Genomic DNA, 19,005 nt, shown 5'->3' with positions numbered 1-19,005 from the left:
CTGTGTGTGTGTGCTGCTGCTCTGATCTCTGCATCTCCATCTCTTCAAGGGTACATGCTCGAGCCAGACCCTGATAAGAGACCTGACATTTACCAGGTCTCCTACTTTGCATTCAAGCTGGCCAAGAAGGACTGCCCAGTGCAGAATGTCCAGGTGAGCAGGGGGTGGCCTGAGGGGGCTCTGGGAGGGGCTGGGGGCAGCTGATGAGCACTGAGCATTTGCCTCTGTCCTGTTGGTTGGTCCCCAGTCCTCTAATCAGGAGGGTCTTGTTTGTAACAGCACGGTTTGGTTTGGATTTTTTGGGTCAGAAACCAGAGTTTCTCATTCTGTTTGTCCTTGATTTACCTCCTCACCCAGTCACCAGAGTGAGGCCAACCAAGAGATCTTGTGCATGTGAACATGGAAAATTAGGCCGTGCTTGGGAAAGCAATTTGATTTCCAGGCACTCTCATCATAGCATGTGTAATTTGGCCTGCACTTGGGTTTGAGCAGCAGTTCTGGGACTTGGCATTTGGACTTCATCAGCCCTTACACAGCCATCTGCCCCTTCTTGGTGTGTCTTCAGAGACTTCAGCTGAAAAATGCAGTGGACAATTATTTTCTTATGTTGTTATGGACACTGTGACAGACATTTTATTTTGTTGTTTTTTCATAAATAGAAATTAGGGTTTTTCCCTATTTAAGGTGCTTTTATGGTTATAAGAGGTAGTTTGGGTTCTATTATGCCTGTGTTTTATTAATAACTTTTGTCACTGCTGTCCCCTGGTTGTCTTTTAAAAATGCCCAGCTTGTGCAGTGGAGCTTTGTGTTCATATTCCATGTTCAGTGGTCAAAAAGCTGAGCCCTCTTTCCTTCCCCTGTAAAGACTCCTCAAACTCCTGTCTCCCCATGACATGAACCTTCTTTGCTGGTGTTTGTTATGTGTCCCCATGAGGAGTAATTGCTTTGGGAATCCACAGTTCTCTCTGTTTTATTGTGATGTTTTTGCACATTATTTCTGACTCTGTTTTCTGCCCTGAAAATACCAAATTGGGCGTTTTTGGGATCTGCAGAACTCTCCAATCCCTGCTAAACTCCCAGACCCAGTTAAAGCAAGTGAAGCTGCTGCAAAGAAGAGTCAACCAAAGGCCAGGTAACCAACCCCACCTGCTTTTTGCTCCCTCTTTTGTTGCCTGTTGTCTCTGCTGTTTATTAGCCCAGGTGGATTTAGCTGCTTCCTTGGGGACTTCAGTTGCCAAGGTATTCTCCCTGACTCAGAAACAATCTGATATCAGGTTCATTAGTTATCAGTTTGGTATCTCCAAAGCACAGAAGGCTGGGGGCATGGCTGCTCCTCTCTCTTGCTGTGCATTTTTGGAGCTCAGTAAGCACTGAGCAGAGATCAGGAGAGTTCAGTGGCCTGATTCTGGGGTGGGTGTACCAAAGTTAAAGTGCATCTAAAGATGGCAGTTCAGACAACTCTGCCCGAAGGTACCAGCTGCCCATGAGCTGATTGGTGTCCTTCATGTGCTCATTCAGAAGTCTGGGTGGTTTCAAGCAATCTGTTGTAGGAAATAGTTGGATATAAGTTGAGTGGTTTTGACAAGTCCCAGCTGTCCACCAGCAGAGGATGCCACGACTGGCAGAGAAGTCAGAACAATGGTGTTGGATTAATTGTGGTGAATGCATGCAGGAGCTTTTACTGTGCCTGGGCGCCCACGAGTGTTTCACCTTTGTCACTCACACCCAGCTGGGGTGTGGGTGAGTGTTTACCCCTGTTCTGTGCACCTGCTGCCCAGCTCACAGGCTGTGCTCACTGCCCTTCCTTCTCCTCCCTCCTTCACAGGCTCACAGACCCCATCCCCACGACAGAAACGTCCATAGCACCCCGGCAGAGACCTAAAGCAGGACAGACCCAGCCCAACCCTGGCATTCTGCCCATCCAGCCAGCCCTGACGCCCAGGAAGAGAGCCACAGCCCAGGCAGCCATTCAGCCCCAGGGTGAGCGATGTGTCTGTGTGCTCCCTGCTCCCTGTGTGCCTCAGGCACTGACCTAACCCTGCCTTTGGGTTCTTGTGCCAGCTGCAGGCCCGGCTGCCCTGGGCAGTGCCCAGCCCTCCAGCACCCCCCAGGCTAAAGCAGCCCCCCAGCAGCCTCCAGCCCAGCCCCAGGCCAAGCCAGCAGCAGCGCCCCAGGCACAGCCCCAGGTGCCCTCCACACAGCCCCAGGCCACCCCTCAGCATCAGCAGCAGCAGCTTTTCCTGAAGCAGCAGCTCTTGCAGCAGCAGCAGCAGCAGCAGCAGCAGGCTGCCTTCTTCCAGCAGCAGCAGCAGCAGCAGCAGCAGCAGATGATGCAGGCTCAGCAGGTGGGTGTGTGCACCAGGTTCATCACATCTGTGTCTGCAGGGCTGTAGCTGTGTGTTTCCTGCTCTTTTGGAGGGAATGGGTGCAGCTTTTAGGCGTTTCCTCTGTGTCCCCAGTCCTCCAGTAGGATTTGCTGTAGGTCTTCCACACCTCCAAGCTCTCAACCAGCAATTGTTTCCCAGTTCCCAGTGGTGCAGCAAGGAGCGCCCGCACAGCAGCAGCAGCTGATGCAGAACTACTACCAGCAGCAGCAGCAGCAGCAGCTGCTGGCCCAGCAGGCAGCTATGCAGCAGAAGACCACAGCAGCAGCAGCAGCAGCTCAGCAGAAGCAGCAGCCCCAGGCCCAGCCTGGCTCAGCACCCCCAGCACAGCCGCAGGAGCAGGGGGTGAGACCTTGGGGCACTGGGACTTGGGTACAAATGCTCCTCTGCCAGCTCCTGAGTGCTGGTCTGAGCCTTTCCTCCTCTGCTCTGGATCAGCCTCTCTACCCCTGAGCAGGTTTGAGCCCAGCCAGCCTTTGCCAAGTCCTAATGGAGGTTTTACCTCCAGAGCTGCACCACAGAAAGGGGAGAGATTCTGCCTGTGCAGTAATGCTGAAACACTGCAGAGCAACAAATCCCTTTGTTTGTCTGGTTTTTCCTCTCCAGACCATTCCCAGTCCATGACTGGGACACTGTGTGCTCCACCAGGAGCTGTTTTCTCCCCAGTCCATGACTGGGACACTGTGTGCTCCACCAGGAGCTGTTTTCTCCCCATGGCTGCCATTCTAATCGAGGTCCCTGTGCTTTCCTCCCCTGGCAGGCGCAGGTGCAGGCTCAGAGGCAGCAGCAGCAGCAGCAGGCTCAGGGGCAGAAGCTGGGCTCCCTGACGCCGCCCTCATCGCCCAAGGCGCAGCGCGCGGGGCACCGCCGCATCCTCAGCGACGTCACCCACAGCGCCGTGTTCGGCGTGCCCGCCAGCAAATCCACCCAGCTGCTGCAGGCTGCAGCTGCTGAGGCCAGCCTCAACAAGTCCAAGTAGGTGCCAGGGCCTGGGGCTCAGCCCCAACATGTCTGAGTAGGTGCCAGGGCCCCGTGTGGGGTGTGGAGTGAAGGCTGGGTCAGGCTCTGGGATGTGTTGGATGCAAAGCTCTGAATGGAGGTAGACACAAAACTTGGAGTGAGTCTTTGCCTTCAAGTCTCAATTTAGGGCTCGGGGCAGGAAGTGCTGAATAGTTTTTGCCCCTCATGAGCTGTCTGAGCTCCCAAAAAGCTTTGGGTGACCAGGGCCTTCTCTGACTCCCAAAAAGCAGTGTCCTTTCAGCCACAGGCCTGGTGTGCACTTCAGTCTCACTGCTTGACACCAGCACTTCCTGAAGGTTGGGCTTGATGGTCTTGGAGAGCTTAGTGGAGCTCTGATTCCCTAGGAGTATTTGCTAGGTCACTTTTACAGTGTCTGCGGGCAAGAAGCCTCTTGCCTGTTGGTTTTAACCCCTGAGATGTTGGTGCTCAGCCTCAGTCCTCCCAGGCTTCTGAGCAGGGACTGCAGTAACTTACACTGCATGTTTTAACTGGGAAGTCATTAGAGTGTAGCCATTAGAAGTCGTTAGAGTGTAGTGGCTTGGACCAGCTGATGGTGCTGGCCAGGGGGTTGCAGACGGGTTAATGGCTCTTGTTTGGGGTGATCCCATCCAGATCTGCTTCCACCACGCCCTCGGGCTCGCCAAGGACCTCGCAGCAGAACGTCTACAACCCCCCTGACGTGTCCACGTGGAACCCCTTTGATGATGACAACTTCTCCAAGCTGACAGCTGAGGAGCTGCTGAACAAGGACTTTGCCAAGCTGGGGGACGGTGGGTGCCTGGGGTGCTGTAACACCTGCCTGCTCTGGAAGGGAAGGTGCCATGGGGTGGGGATGCTTTTGGGCAGGACGCTCGGGGATTGGGGATGGTTTTGGGCAGGCACTGCTCAGGGATTGGGGATGGTTTGGGCAGGCACTGCTCAGGGATTGGGGATGGTTTTGGGCAGGACTGCTCAGGGATTGGGGATGGTTTTGCACAGGGGATTGGGGATGGTTTGGGCAGGCACTGCTCGGGTGCCCCATATGGTTACAGTCCTCTGGCTAAATCCTTCCAAGTGCTTTCTGTTTGCAGTTCAGTGGTGCCTCCAAGGCAGAAGTACCATCTGCTTTGACTGGTACTCAGGCACCTGTGGGAGCTGCAGTTTAACCTCTGCTTCATCTGCAAGCTGGGATTTGCAGCGAGGGCCTTGATTCACTTGTGTAACAGTGTCCTGGAAATACAGATGAGCAGCCTATTTCAGAATAGAATAGAGGAGTAGAAGTTTCAGAATCAAGGTTTCCCCCTAACTCTGGGTGTGCTTTGCAGGGAAAGCTCCAGAAAAGGCAGGCAGCTCCACAGAGAACCTGCTGCCAGGGTTCCAGCCCGCAGCCCCTGCAGATGCCTTCGGTGGCTCCTCCTTCCCTGCTGGGCCAGGTGAGTCTGGGAGCGTGGACAGCAAGGGAGGGCAGCTCCTGGCCAGAACCTCTTTGAAAGGGAAGGAAAACTGCTACAAACTGAGTGTATGAGCACTGAGAGCTGCAGGAATGGGGCTGGCACTTCAGGAGAGGAGGGAATGTCACAGCTGGGTGGCAGAGACTGTGTGGAGGCAGAGGTGGGGCTTGTGGTGAGGGAAGAAACTGAGCCCTGAGTTCCCAAGGAAGCTTCTTAGTGTGTGGAAGTTCCATGGAGCTCATAACAAGGAGTAGAACCTGCCACGTGCAGTGAGGGAGGTGGCTGGGAGGTGTTGGTCAGACCTGCTGCTCTCTCTGCAGGAGCAGAGGAACAAGGACAACACCTCTGCTGCAGAGTGAGGAGGGGAGCAGGGGTGAGTGAGCAGGGAAAGCCCTTGGAGGAGAGCACAGCCCCATAACTGACACGTGGAGTGATGAAGGCAGTAATTTCTGCCCTGGCTGGGCTGTGTGGCTCCACCTTGGCTGGTCTGAGGAGTTTCTCTGCCCGTGGGACCTTGTCTGCTTCTCCTTTGGTCCTTGTGTCCCAGGGTTTTGCTGTGAGCAGCCCTTCTGTGCCAGACACCCTTGGTGAGTGCTGCTGCTCAGTTCTGGTTCTCACTGGGGGCAGCTCAGACTGCCAAGCAGAGGTGGGAAGCTGCTCCAGGAGCTCCAGAAGCCAGGGATCCTCCCCTGGTGACAAATGCTCCTGGCTGGTCCCTCCCCACAGGAACAAAACAGCTCTTGTGAGAGGAGTCTGGGCAGAGGCTGAAGAATCCTTTGTGGGGCAAGGAGTGACAAATCCATTTGTGCTTATTTCTATTTATAAAAGGAGTTTCAGGGGAGCTTATAACTGAGCCTGGTGTGTTGGTTCTTACCAGAGAGTTAAGGAGTTGAAGTCCCTGACACAGGAGTGCTCCTAGGGAGTTGCTTTCTGGGTTTGTCCAGCTGTGAGCAGTTTCTGGTGTTCCATCAGCCTTTGTGGGTGATGCTGAGCAGCAGCAGCTCCGCGTTGAGCTGCAAAGCACCTTCTGCAAAGCCCGAGGAGCATCTGTGTGCCCTGGGCTCTGTGGTTGCTGTACCACGGTCAGTTCCTGCAGTGTCTGTCTTCAGAATGTGCCCCTTGGCTTCCCAGTCCTGGGGCTTGGCATAGGAAGGTACCTTGGGAATCTTGGTGCTGGGCTGGGCACTTCAGCCCTTCTCTTTCTTTCCTCAGAGACAGGAGCCTGTCCCAGCCTGGCTGCTGCACAGTGCTGCAGATTTTATTGCAGACTGTGTGTCCTTTGTGAAACCTTTCACCTGTTGTGCTGCTGTGAAGGCAGATAACAGTTCCTCCCTGCCAGGGAATGTTCTGAGATCTGTGGGTCAAACTGTGTTGGAGAGCTGCATGGGAACAGTAGTTTTGTTTGGGTTTTTATTCTTTTTAGTAGCACACTTGGTCAGAGTGTGCCTGTGTGTGGCTGTGCCTGTGCTGGGGTTTTGTTCAGTGCTTTCTCCTTTTCTCTGTTCACTCTGCCTTTTCTTTTCTTTTCCTTTCCTCTTCTCTACCAGCTGAAAAAACGAAAGACATTCTGGGTTTGGACTCTAGCCCTCCTCTGCTGACCGTGCCTGATCCTTTCATTCCTCTCCCGTTATCCGACACCCCAGGTAACCCGAGCTGGGGGGAGGAGGGGGCAGAGTCCTGCCCTTTGTTCTGGCCTCCGGATCTTCTGCTTCTGGTCAGGCACACCTGAAATCCTGGGCTCTGCTGGGCTCTCTGCACTGGCGGTGGTTTTCATGGCAGGGCCTGGGCTGATCTCAGAAGTGTGGGTGGGTGTCTTCAGGGGCTCAGCATCCCAAAAGTGATGGGAGGGCTGGAGCACCTCTCCTGCGAGGGAAAGCTGGGAGCTGGAGTTGTTCAGTCGGGAGCAGAGGAGGCTCCAGGAGAGCTGGGGACAAAATGGATGGAGGGACAGGACCCAGGGAATGGCTCCCAGTGCCAGAGGGCAGGGCTGGATGGCATACTGGGAATTGGGAATTGTGCCCAGAGCAGCTGGGGCTGCCCCTGCATCCCTGGCAGTGCCCAAGGCCAGGCTGGACACTGGGACACCCTGGAACAGTGGGAGGTGTCTCTGCCATGGCAGGGGTGGGATGGAATGATGATGGGATAGACTTTAAGGTCCCTTTCAACACAAACCAGTCCAAGATCCTATGAGAAATAATCCCCAGGTGATTAATTACCTACTTCTGACTTAAGCTGTTTTCAAATGGCTTCCAACCATGAAATTGTAGGTTTTGTTATTGTTAATCTTTCTTTCCTCTAAGAGTCAGTGTTTCTTTGGCTTCCAAAGTCTGTTGCAAATCTGAGCATCTTGAGAAGCACAAGTTCCATGTGACCTTTTCTGATTTGGCAAGGTTTTCCAGTGCAGTTGGTGCTATTTCATTTACTTTGCAGTGCTGCTTCTGAGCCTTTTCTGTGCACAGTTCTGACTGCAGCAGCCAACACTTTTTAGCACAGATTATGTAAGTGCTTAGGAGCTTATTTGCAAATCAGTGGGATTTGGAATGTGGGGATGTTTTTATCTTGCAGCCTCTCTGTGAAGGTGTGAGGCAGGGCCCAGTGTGAGCCCCAGAGCACAACTGCAGCTCCCATCCTCATCCTTAGCCCAGCTCTGGGTCACTGCTGCTTTGGAGGACCCAAAAAAGACAATTTCATGTGTTTGTTCTTTTTAAAGTAAAACCTGAGGCCTCATGAATATTTCCAAGGACTGGGGCTGCAGAGCAGTCTTTGGCTTGGAAACCGAGAGGGTCTGTTTGTAAATTCAGCAGAAAGGATCAAAATCCTGGGTTTGAGCTCAGGTTTTCACCTGGCTAAAGCTCAGCTCAGGCCTCCAACCTCGTGCCCTTGGCAGCTGGAGGTGCAGGTGGCATCACCTGAGTGCCTGTCAGGCTTTGCCGAGGCACAGGGGTGGTGTCAGTGTGTCCTTCCTCCTCCTCCTCCTCCTCCTCCCTGTGTAATGGCTGCAATTCTTAGTGGAACTGTAACTAGGAAGAGGAGCTGGCAAGAGGGATGTAAAAATATGGCAAAACATCTGTTAAAACAAGGGAGAATTAAATATTCATGCTGAAAACATATTTCCTTGTGTATGTGCAGGAAAATGAGCCAAGTTGTTCTTAATGAGCTTATTTCAGGCTTCAGCAGTGACTGATCCTGGGCTGTTGGTCAGGGAACTCTCTCTGGGTCACTGACTGATGTAGGGAGGGTATTTTATTTTTCTGGGAACAAAACACAGGGTGAGATGTTTTTAACCACCATAACTCTGCTCCAGGCCCATAAATTCTGGGAAGATAACCGGGTGCCCAGCTCTGCCCGGGTGTTTAGAGCAGCTGTAATAAACAACTGTATTGCTGCTGAGGATTTATTTGCACCACGATGACACATTGAGATAAAGTAATTGCACATGCTCAATTAGGCAAGCACAGCAGCTGTGGGTGTGCACTAATGATCTGAGTTTGCATCTTGAGCTGGGGAGATGCAAAAGGGCAACTGCTCATGTGGGAACCTGATGGATTTATTGCTGTATTTGCTGGGAGGACAAGGTGGGGTGTGATGATTTAAAGCCACAAAGCCAGCAGACCATGAGAATCCAGCTAAATGACTGTAAAGAGCATCCAGTGTTCTTCTGCCTGGGCTTTCAGTTTGATCTTAGGGGGGAGAATTTACTGTTTTACAAATATTTGAGGTCTTGGATGTGAACCTAAAATTGCTTGTTTTGCTCTCTTAAGGAGCCACTGTTTGTCACTGTTTAAAAACAAATGACACAGAGTTGTCAGAATGCCTAAATGCCTCAGTGTGCACTGAAGTGCTTCTTTTGTACACTGGTTTGATACAGGTGGGCCTGATTGGTCACTTACTCAATGCATTTCACCGGAAACAATAATTAACAATATGATTGGTCATTTACTCAATGCACTTCACCTGATTGAAGAATTAACAAGATGCCCATTTGTAAATCATCTTTGGGAATAACAAGAAAACAGATATTAGGAAAACAACACCTGCAGGTTGTTTATCATCATTGGCTATCATTGTTTATCTCCAGCTCCCTCAAGTCTCCCAGGCCAGTTCTGGGAAGGCGTTTTTAGCTTTGTCTCTCTGAGCAGGGTGCCACATCCACAGCTGCTGAGTGTTGTCCTGTTGCCCCATGGTGTTTGCAGAGCCCTGATTCCATTTCCCTTTATCCCCTTCTCTTCCTGCCCGTGTGGTGTGAGACCCAGCCCCACTTCCCCAGGCCAGAGGGGGTGCAGAGCCTTCCCTGGCCTGAGCACCAGGCAGGGCTGTTCTACCTGCTCCAGCTCCATCAGTGCATGGCAGAGCTCCTGGGCAGTGCCAGGTCCCTGCCCAGCTTGGTGCCCTCCCAGCCCTGCCCTGGCAGGATTTTCACATCCGTGTCTCTCTCTCCCAGCTGCCCCCCAGAGGAAAGGACTCTGCTGTGTGCTCTGCTGAGCTGGGTGTGCTGCCCAGGGCAGCCCTGCAGTGGGTGCCGGCCCTGCAGTGAGTACCAGCCCTGTGTGTGCCCCTCGTGCCTGCCGGGCACTGTGTCCTCACCCTGGCACACAGCTCTGCCCTCTGCTCCCTTTTAACTTGCAGCTTTTCAGGAGTTCTTTCTAATAGCCTGCTCTAACCCCAGCCCCTTTGCCTCTCTCATCTCTTGGTTGGTATTTTTGGTGTTGATATTATTGATATTACCTTGATTGGTGTTTTTTCCTAACTCTGGTGTTTCCTAAAACGCTTTCTGAGTGTTTGTGGCTGGAGGGATGTGTGGGCCGCAGTGAAACCAGCATGGCAGCAGAGTGTGGCAGTGGAGGCTGCAGGTGCAAAGTCTGAGCAAACTGACTGAGCAAACTCCATCAGGTGTGTGCATGTGCTGGGAAAGGCTCTGAAGGAAAAGCTGAGCTGAAGGAAGTGGGGTTTAGGTTAAAGAGAATCTTTGCAGTGAACCAGGTGAGGCCCTGGCACAGAGCAGCTGTGGCTGCCCTGCATCCCTGGCAGTGCCCAGGGCCAGGGTGGACATTGGTGTCCCTGCCATGGCAGGGGTGGCTGAGCTCTCACAGCTCCCCTGCAGCCCAGGGCACTCAGGCTCTGTTCAGAGCTCTCACAGCTCCCCTGCAGCCCAGGGCACTCAGGCTCTGTTCAGGGCTCTGATTCTGCAGCCCAGGGCACGCAGGGCTCTGTTCAGAGCTCTCACAGCTCCCCTGCAGGGCTCTGTGCTGCAGCCATTTCCCACCCGTGGTGCAGGTGCTGCTCTGGGGCTCACACGCAGCACAGCCAGCCCTGAGCCCTGAGCTGAGCTCCTGATTAATGGTGTCTTCTTCTTTCTTCTGCTTTTCTCACTGTTGCCTCCTTTCCTCCTTTTTCCTGCTTGCCCCAGAAAAACTGATTGAGGGCCTCAAATCTCCCGAGCCTGCGCTGCTGCTGCCCGAGCTGCTGCCTCTGGCTGACCCCTTCGGCAGCACGGCAGACCCTGCCAATGGTAACTGCCCCCCCGTGCCCCCCTGTGCCCCCCGTGCCCCCTGCATGCTCCCCTGGCTCCAGAGCAGCCCCTGGATGGTGCTGAGCCTCAGCTGCCTTTTCCCCCTGGGGTGGGCACTGAGCAGGGGGGACTCGGTGGCCGCTCTGCTCTGCTGGGCCTTGGGTGCTCTCTTGGGAGGAGAAGGGAATTGCTGATTGAGGATGGCAGAAATGCCTTTATCTGTGGTCAGGAGTTGGTGTTTGGCCGTGGCCCAGGCACTGGGCTGTGCCCGTGGTTCTCAGCAGGATGAGGAGGAAGGGGAGGGTTCCCTGGAGCTGGGAGTGCTGGGGGTGAAGGTGGGCAGCAGCAGCCCCAGGCAGGTCAGGGCTCTGGGCTGCTGCAGAATTGGGTTTTCCTTGCCAGGTGCCCTGCAGACAGGGAGTGCAGGCTGTGGCCATCAGCTGCTGCTGTGGGGTGGGGGTGACCTGTGGCTCTGACAGAAAGGAAGGAAGGACATCACTCCCTGTAACACCAAAACTTCTGCTGTGGCAGTTTCTGGCAGTTGTCTGAATTTTAATGATCAGTTACTCTGAATGCAAAGGGACTCCAGTGGTCACTGCTTTCCTTTTGCTGGACCAGGATCTTGTGGATATTTCCTTCCTGGCAGGTGTTAGCAGCCTGCTGTTGCACTCTGGGGTATTTCAAATTGGGCTTGTACAAATCAAAACAAATAAAAGCTGAACCCAGGCTTCAAAACCAACCAAACCCTTGAGCTGACGCTCACTGCAGGTCAGTAAAGGATTCAGACAACTCCTGCCTCAGTTTCCTCCTTCTGCTTTTCCTTGCACACTAACCTGTGGCTGCTGTGCCCGTGGCAAGGCCAAGCTGCCGTGGCTGTGGAGAGCCTGATCCCGGGGCTGGAGGCCCCCCTGGCGCAGCGCCTCGTGTCCCACAGCGACTCTGTGGCCTCCAACAGGACAGGTTGGTCAGGCCCGGGGCTGGGGGTGCTCCTCAGGAGCTCTGGCTGATCCTCAGGGGCTGCTCTGCCACCTGGGGCTGCCCAGGGACTGCTCTGGGCTTCCTCCTCTCCTTGTGGGAATGGAGAAGGTTCTTCCCCTGAGCGTGCTGGCACTGCCCAGGTTCCCAGGGAATGGCCCAGGGGCTGCCAGAGCTCAGGAGCCCTTGCACAGCTGCTGGGGATGCCCAGGGTGGGGATTTGGGGTGTCTGTGCAGGGCCAGGGCTGGGCTCTGATCCCTGTGGGTGCCTTCCCTCTCAGGAGATTCTGTGGTGGTGTTCCCTGAGCCCCCCCTCCCAGAGCTGGAGGTGCTGCTGCAGTGCTCCATGAAGGGGTTCGGAGCTCAGGAGCAGTCCCTGGTTTGTCCCAGGGGGCACAAAGCAGCTCCTGGCCCTTTCTCCTTGTGCAGCCTTGGTTGGGCCCCTTCCCACAGCAAATGGCTCGAGCTCTTCTCAGAGGCGTCTGCTGGGAGTGCCCTGGGCCTGCAGCTCCTCCCTGTGCCCTTTTACCTGGCCCTGTGGGATTCTCCTGGCCCTGTGGGATTCTCCTGGCCCTGTGGGATTCTCCTGGCTCTGTGGGGTTCTCCTGGCCCTGTGGGATTTCCCTGCTCAGCCCCAGAGGCACAGAGAGCCCTGCTGGAGCTGCTGGGGCTCTGTGCCCTCACTGGGGGCAGTGGGATCTCCTCCATCACGAGCAGGGCAGTTTCTGGGCTGGCTTTGCAGCAAAGCTGTGCTCCCACCCTGCCTGTGGGTGAGGGGGATGTGGCAAGCAGAGTTTAACGCTGTTTGTGTCCTGTCCAATGCCACCCTGGGATGCTCACCTGGATCCAGACTCTCTCACTGGGGAAGACTCTCTGCTTGACTGTTCTCTGCTCTCTAACCCTGCTGCTGACCTCCTGGATGAGTTTGCTCCTGTAGCTTTCGCAGCTCAGCCTCACAAAGGTAAACTCTGCTCTCAGCCCTGGCCCTCTGCTTCACAGGCACAGCTGCTCTGACCTGTTCTGGTGCTTTACTGTCCCCAGGCCACTGCTCTGTTTTCTTCCCAAGCTGCTCAAACTTGGAATGTGCACTGATGTACTAAGGGGGAAAAAACCCCAGTTATTCAGTTTGGCTGTAAAGACAGAGTTTGTGCAGAGTGGTGTTGTTTTCCATGGGGGTGGGCTCTGTGTGCAGCCCTTCCTCACTGAATGCACTCTGGGTTTGCTTTTTCCACGTGGCATTTGAGACTGGTGGGGTTTTCTGCATTATTAATTCCAGAAGGGAGCCTGATAATCATCTGGCACAAGGTTTTGGAACAAAAGGAATATTCTGTGGTTTTTGGAGTAGCATCCCAGGCAGATGAGCTCTTCCAGCCCTAGAGAATGTTGTCCTTATCAGGAGAAGTTCTTGAGTCCAGCTGTGGTGTCACAGCAAACATGAGTGGGAGCCTAAGGGGAAGGCCAGGGGGTTCCCTCAGGGTTGTTTTGCCTGTGTCTGATCCCCCAGAGCACAGAGCAGTTGCACAAGTGCTTTCTTGCCTCACCTCTCCCCAGACCCGTTCAGTCTTGGTCAGCTTTGGGTGGAAATCTTTTATTCCCAGCAGGAGTCAGACAGGGATGTTCTGTTCACGAAAACTGTTCACTGGGTTCATGTGTCCTTGCTGGGCTTTCAGGAACATTCACACAGGAGCTGAGGAGCAGATTTGGGAGGGTATTTGAGGTGTCTGAAGGAACAAGGAGTGATGCCCAGGGAGTTTGAGAGGCTCTGAAAACACATAATTGCCTGATGAGGTGGATAAATCATCTCCTCTCTGGAGAGGGTTGGAATTGCCTCTCCCACGTGTTGAGCTGCAGCTGATGTGGTTTGAATCACTGGAATTATCTCCCAGAACTGCCCTAGGGGCCTCTGGAAAGCCTCTCACAGCATCTGGGCACTCTCCAGGCAGGTAAACTCCTTGGAAATCGGACTTCATGTTGCCCTTCTTGTTTTATTGCTCAGGTAAAGCTCAGGAGTTTATCTCAGGTAGATGGCTGGAATTTCTGCTGTGGTTTGTTTTGTTCCCCAGCCCTTTTCCTGTCCCTGTGCATGAGAGCCAGCCTGAGCTCTCACACCAAGAGCGCCTTCAGTCCCTGGGAGCTCACCCAGGCTCTGCCACAGCTTCCAGCTGAGCCCTCAGACTGCTCAGGTCCTGCTTGGTTTGCTTTGATCCCCTGCACTTCTGTGTTTCATTGCCTCTCTTCTTTCCTGCCCAGACTTACCAACTTCATTTCACCTTTTAAATAAAACTCCTGCTTCTAAACGCTGTCTCTGAAAACATTAAACAGAAACATGTCTAACACCTCTGCAATTCTAACCAGCCTCTCTGCTGTCTTTGCTTCTTTGCCCTTATTTCTCTTCTATGCTGCAGAAGATACTAACCTGATATCAGGCTTTGATGCTCCTGAGGGCTCTGAAAAAGTGACAGAAGATGAGTTTGACCCAATTCCAGTGTTGATATCCAAAAATTCACAAGGTAAGCCAGGATGTGGGAGTGAAAAGGGAAGGAAAAAGGACAAGCAGTGGATCTGTAAATTAGTTTTGGGGCAGTGGTGCTGCAGCACATGGTTCAAGTCTGTGAAATGGGAGTCTGGTCCCTGTCCCACGTCCCTGAGGAGCCCTGTGGGGCAGGGAGTGGGCAGCTGCTCGTTCCAGCATCCTGGCCCCAGATGCCCTGGAGGTCCCTGCCAGGAGCAGGCACTGCTGGGTTATCAGAGCAGCTGTGCTGAGGCTTTCCTTCCCCAGGGACAGGGCAGGCAGGGAAGGATCAGTGAGCTGGGTCCCCTCTCTGCTGTCACCCCTCTGGAAGGATTTTGTAATTACTTGGGGAGGTGTAAAGACAAATCCAGAACTTTATTTTGTGTGGGTTTTTTAAAGGCTTTTTTGCCTTTTTTTTTTTTCAGTTTGGTCACAGAACCTTTTGGCTTCCCTGACTCCCAGTTTTGGTCTCAGCAGGAATGTGCTGAACCCTGCTCTGCACTGGTCTTGGCTTTCAGAGGCTGACACTGGTTAGGAACAGTTCAGACATTGCAAACTCCTCTGGAAGTCAGGGATTTCTCCCAGGGCTGGGCCAAGACAGGCTCCCCCTGGGGGGTTGGAACCAAATGGGCTTCAAGGTCCTTTCCAACCCAAACCATTCCCTGGGTCTCTCCTTTAGTATCCAACTCCCAGTCCCACAATAGCCCAGTTCTCCTGGAAGTGGCTCAAAGCACCCAAAGGTGCTCCTAAAATAGATTTTGAGATTTAAAATTCTGGCCTTTCCTTTCTGTGGGCTGTGGGAGTCCTTGAGTTTGTTTTAGAGATCCCTTGGCAAGGACAGGGTTCTGGATAAGCTTTGTGGAAGGAATGGGTTTGCAGGGATTTGCTGGTTTGGTTTGGGGGGAGAGGGTAAACAGCAAGCAGGGGATTCATTGCTGTGCTGATACAAATAATGAGAAGAGCTTGAGCAAATTCTCTGTTTTGCTTTGACTTTTTTCTTTCTTTCTTGATCTTGAACTTCTGAAACTGTCGCGTGTGTGTGTGTCCTGCTCAATACTGAATTCCTATCTCTCACACTTTCAGGTGGGCATTCTAGAAACAACAGTGGAAGCTCTGAGTCCAGTCTTCCCAACATAGCCAGGTCTCTGCTGCTGGTGGATCAGCTCATAGACCTGTAGCAGTGACACAGTAGCAGTTTCTGTAACGTACCCACACCTCCGGTTTCCTTGCCAGAAGAGTTTCCTTCCTTGTGCTTCTTTGGGGCTTTTTTTTTTCTTTTCTTTTTTTCTCCTTTAATTGAGAGAAAACTCTGCCAACAGGAGACAGTCACCCACCTCTCTCCCTGTCCTCCCGTGGCCTGGGGAAGGTTCTGGCTCAGCTCTCCAGGTAGCCTGGTGTCTCTCAGGCTGGTGGAGCCCTGTGCCATGGCCAGGGGAGCCCCCTGAGAGCCCCCTGGCCCTGCTCAGGGAGCTGGGGCTGCTCTGTGACCCTGCCCCAGCCTGCTGTCCCTGGGCAGGGTGTGAACAGGGCAGCCCCGCCTGTGCTTTGTGCTTTGGGCTCTGCTGCTGCTCTGGTTCTGTTCCCCACGGCTGGGCAGGGCCAGGGGCCAGTGGACAGTGGCAGGGACATCCCTGAGCTGCAGGGCACGGGGCAGGAGGGCTGGTGGCTCTGAATTGCTTCAGAGGAGGGGGAAGCCCCAGGTTCCTCCCGGCCATACTCTGGTGATGGTGCACGTGAAGAGTTTTCCAGCTGCCCCCAGCTCTTGGTTTGCTGTTTGACAATCCTGCTGGGAACAAACTGCACTTCCTGGGGGAGGGAAAACAGAGAAAAGGAAAAAAAAAGAGAAAAGGAAAAAGAAAAAACCAGATTGTTAAAGCTGCAGAAATGACCCTAAGTGAAGCGTGACAAGGTTTTGAACCAAATCCATGTGAGTATGGCTGTGACCAGTGTTTCACTGACCTTCTTTGGGGTGAAAAGGGCGCTGTGGCAGCAGCAGATGTATTTTCTGTGACTTCTTTTCTGTGTTTGACTGGAAAAAAAGAAACTCCCCTCAACCTACTGTAAATGGTGTATGAAACAAATTGTCCTACGGCTGTTTGTCTATTTTTAATCCTGGTTTTAGTCAAGCATCTGGTATCTGTTCTGGGTTCTCCATTTTCTCTTGTAACTGCTATAGTGCACCCCAGTTCAGTATGGAGCCATTGTTTCAGTAGACAAAGATTCCTGTGGGCCTCTCTCCACCCCAGTCTCTGTGACCACGCATGCCCTGGGTTCAGGTGGTTTGAAATCAGTGCTGCTACAACTCGATGGGTTCTCCCTTTTCCTCCCCCCTCGCTTGGTTTGTCCGTAGCTGGATCCGCTCAGCTCGTTCTCCTTGGCTTCCCACCGAGTCTGGGATTTCTATCTCGTGTTTGAAAGCCCTCTCTGAGCAGAAGGACTCTTCCTCTGTAGTGGAATTCTCCCCAGCTTCCTGCTCCCCGTGTTTGTGTTCGTAGCTGTATCAGTAGCAGTGCAGTTCCCCCGTGCGAAAGTGCGAGCGACTGAATGTGTCTGTGCTGACCTCGCTGGGAAGGGAAGAACCCCACGTTTGTGACTCCTCCTCTCCTCTCTCCATCTCCTCCCCAGCCCAACACTTAGTTTAACAAATTCTGTACATAGAGCTCCCATCGGTTGTGTCTCTACATTACTCTTCTTTTAAAACCTACACTTACTAATAAAAGTATTGCTTACGTGTGTTGTATCATTACATGTGTATACTGCACTTTCCAAGAGAAGCTTTACATGAGAACTATGGAAATGACCTTAGTAAAATTGTGGATAGAACTTTATTATTTTTTTGTTTTATATTCCTAAAGCACAGGCGAGCTGGACTGGAAAACACGAAGATGCTATAGATAGAAAGTTATTGTATAGTCAGATACTGAGATTATATGAAAAGAGAATGGATTTTAAAAAGTAACCATCTACTGTATATTAGAAACAAAGATTTCTGTGAATTAAAGTACTTTTAAAGAATGTTTAAGATTTTAAATCTAATGGCGCTTGTTCAAGGGTTCTGGAAAAAATGACAAATGCACTGGGTTGTTAATAATGCTATTAAATAAGCAGATGTGAATGTTTATTTTATTGCTTTTTCAAGTAGCTGTTCCTGGGTGTGGGTGGAAATCTGATATTTTAGAGACTGTTCTTAGACCTCCTTCATCAGGAAATACTCACCATGTGCTTGCAGAGCGAATGGAATTGAGAGCTGAGTGGAGATTGGGGATTCATTTTAAACTCCAGAAACTGTGAGTGTCCCACGGCTCTGGGTTGGTGCTCAGAACTGAGGAGTTTGTGCGAGAGCCTCGCCCTGTGTCCCGTGGGACACGTTTGGTGTCCCTGGGGGGAGGATCAGTGCTGTAGCTTGGTTGGAGCCTTGGTTGGAGCCAGGGGAGGTGTCCTGGCCCCTCTGAAGGGCTCTGGGCTCGGGGGGTGTTCAGGGCCACCCCAGCAGGGCTGTTCTGCTCTGCCCTCGGGGCTGCAGCTGGCTGGGGCTGTTCTGGTGGGTCTCCTGTCAGGGTCAAACACAGCCACAGCACCTGGAGCAATTCCCCTTCACCTCAGGGTCTGCTCTGCGTGCAGGAGCAGGCTCTGGGTTTGGGTGGCAGAGGTTCAGAGGAATGGTTGGAATTTGGTGTTGGTTCTTGGTTACTCTGAGGGGCTCTGGCTGGGAAGGGCCCCTGCCTTTGGAACCCTCCTGTTCATCTTTAACCAGATGAGTTCAGTCAGCCTCCTCATTTCTGACACCACCCACTGTGTCGGGAGCATCTGTCCCAAAACAGGAGCTGCAGCTCCCTGGCTTCGGACTGTCCAAGTCCCCTCAGGATCCCTTGGGACCTCCTTGGCCAGGGCTTCAGGTTCTGCCAGGGTGGGAGAATCCTGGCAGATCTTCATCCTCCTCCAGCCTCCTCATCCCAGGCCAGGGCAGCTTGAGCCAACCTGTGTGGAGCAAAGTCATTTTTAGAGGGAGCCTCTTGTAAAGGAGCCATAATGGTGTTCTTTGGCCTAAAACGAACAAAACCACCTTGTTTAAAAATTCACTCACTGTGCCGGCCCTGGGGAGCCAGGAGGGGCTGCTGGCTGGGCTTGTTCTGGGGCTGGCCTTGTTTTGGGGACATCCCTGTGCTGGGGACATCCCTGCTCTGGGATGTGGGGTGTGGGTTGCTGTGCTTAACTCCTGCCAGGTGCAGGTGTGCCACAACTGCAGCATTAAATTCCTCATTCTCTCGAACTGAAGGCTCTGGGTCTGCCTCCAGGTGTCCCCCTGTGAGTGGCTTTGAGCAAACACTTGGTCCTGGCCTCTGGGGCTGTGCTGGGTGTGGTGGTTCTGGGCTCTTGTTTCATGGGATTGCTTCTAGAAACTGGAACAGCTTGCTTCTGGGAATTGGAGCACAAGGAAAACCTGCACAGTGCAGGAATGAAGGAGTGATAAGCCTTTGACCCCTTTAAAGTTCCAAACTAGGAATTGTGCTCACTGGTAACGGTGCTGATGTTCAGCTGCCTGTTCCTGGGTGTTGAGTCCTGCCTGACCCTGGCTTGGTGAAATCAGGAGAGTTTCCTGGTGGAAGGGGAGCTTTACATCCAGGAGTTTCTCTGTCTCCCCTGACCTTTTTTTGGGGGCTCTGCTCCAGAAGTGAGATCCTCACCATTGTGGTGACTGCTCTGCCTCTTGTTAACAGGGAGTAAATCTTTTCTGGTTTTCCTCTTGGTTATTTCAGTGCTCTGCCACTGCAGGGCACGGTTTTCCTTGGAAGCTGGGGAAACCCCAGGTGCCAGGGCTGTCACCTGGGGTAAAGCTCTTCCAGGTTGCTTCCAGAGTGTGTTCCTGGGGTACTGAGGGATCAGAGGGGTTTTTAAGGTTCCCCCTCTTGAAAAAGAGCTTGAGTGTAGTTTGGAATCTTCTTTAGTGTGTATAGCTGACCCTGGAATCCAGTATTACACACACTGGTGTTGTGCAGGAGAAAACTGCCGCTGAGCATCCTTTTCACATCAATGGGCAGAGAGAACATCAGAAAAAGGGATTTTTCCTGAACGGGGCATTCTGCTTCTTGTGCAGTGTCCCCACATTCAGAGCTGTGTGCTGCTCAGCAGATGGGGTTAGAGCTGTCCTCCCTCTCTTAGCCTGTCCCAAGTGCC

General features: G+C 52.9%; 1 protein-coding gene across 1 annotated transcript in view; it reads left to right on the top strand.

Moving 5' to 3' along the window:
- The window catches only part of AAK1 (AP2 associated kinase 1), a 48,948-nt gene extending 31,999 nt beyond the window's left edge, over positions 1-16,949 (top strand). Inside the window, exons 9-22 of the mRNA XM_030964205.1 lie at positions 50-153; positions 1,053-1,132; positions 1,826-1,980; positions 2,062-2,332; positions 2,483-2,729; positions 3,145-3,359; positions 4,017-4,174; positions 4,709-4,816; positions 6,382-6,477; positions 10,242-10,343; positions 11,202-11,303; positions 12,169-12,279; positions 13,724-13,828; positions 14,914-16,949. Of these exons, the coding sequence (XP_030820065.1) occupies positions 50-153; positions 1,053-1,132; positions 1,826-1,980; positions 2,062-2,332; positions 2,483-2,729; positions 3,145-3,359; positions 4,017-4,174; positions 4,709-4,816; positions 6,382-6,477; positions 10,242-10,343; positions 11,202-11,303; positions 12,169-12,279; positions 13,724-13,828; positions 14,914-15,008 (1,949 nt within the window). The 3' untranslated portion in view covers positions 15,009-16,949. The remainder of the gene's footprint in view (positions 1-49; positions 154-1,052; positions 1,133-1,825; positions 1,981-2,061; positions 2,333-2,482; positions 2,730-3,144; positions 3,360-4,016; positions 4,175-4,708; positions 4,817-6,381; positions 6,478-10,241; positions 10,344-11,201; positions 11,304-12,168; positions 12,280-13,723; positions 13,829-14,913) is intronic.
- The last annotated feature ends 2,056 nt before the right edge of the window (positions 16,950-19,005 follow it).

This window comes from Camarhynchus parvulus, chromosome 22, assembly GCF_901933205.1.
Source record: "Camarhynchus parvulus chromosome 22, STF_HiC, whole genome shotgun sequence".
Taxonomy (NCBI): domain Eukaryota; kingdom Metazoa; phylum Chordata; class Aves; order Passeriformes; family Thraupidae; genus Camarhynchus; species Camarhynchus parvulus.
Note: the sequence above shows the minus strand (reverse complement) of the source record. Positions and strands in the feature narration are given on the sequence as shown.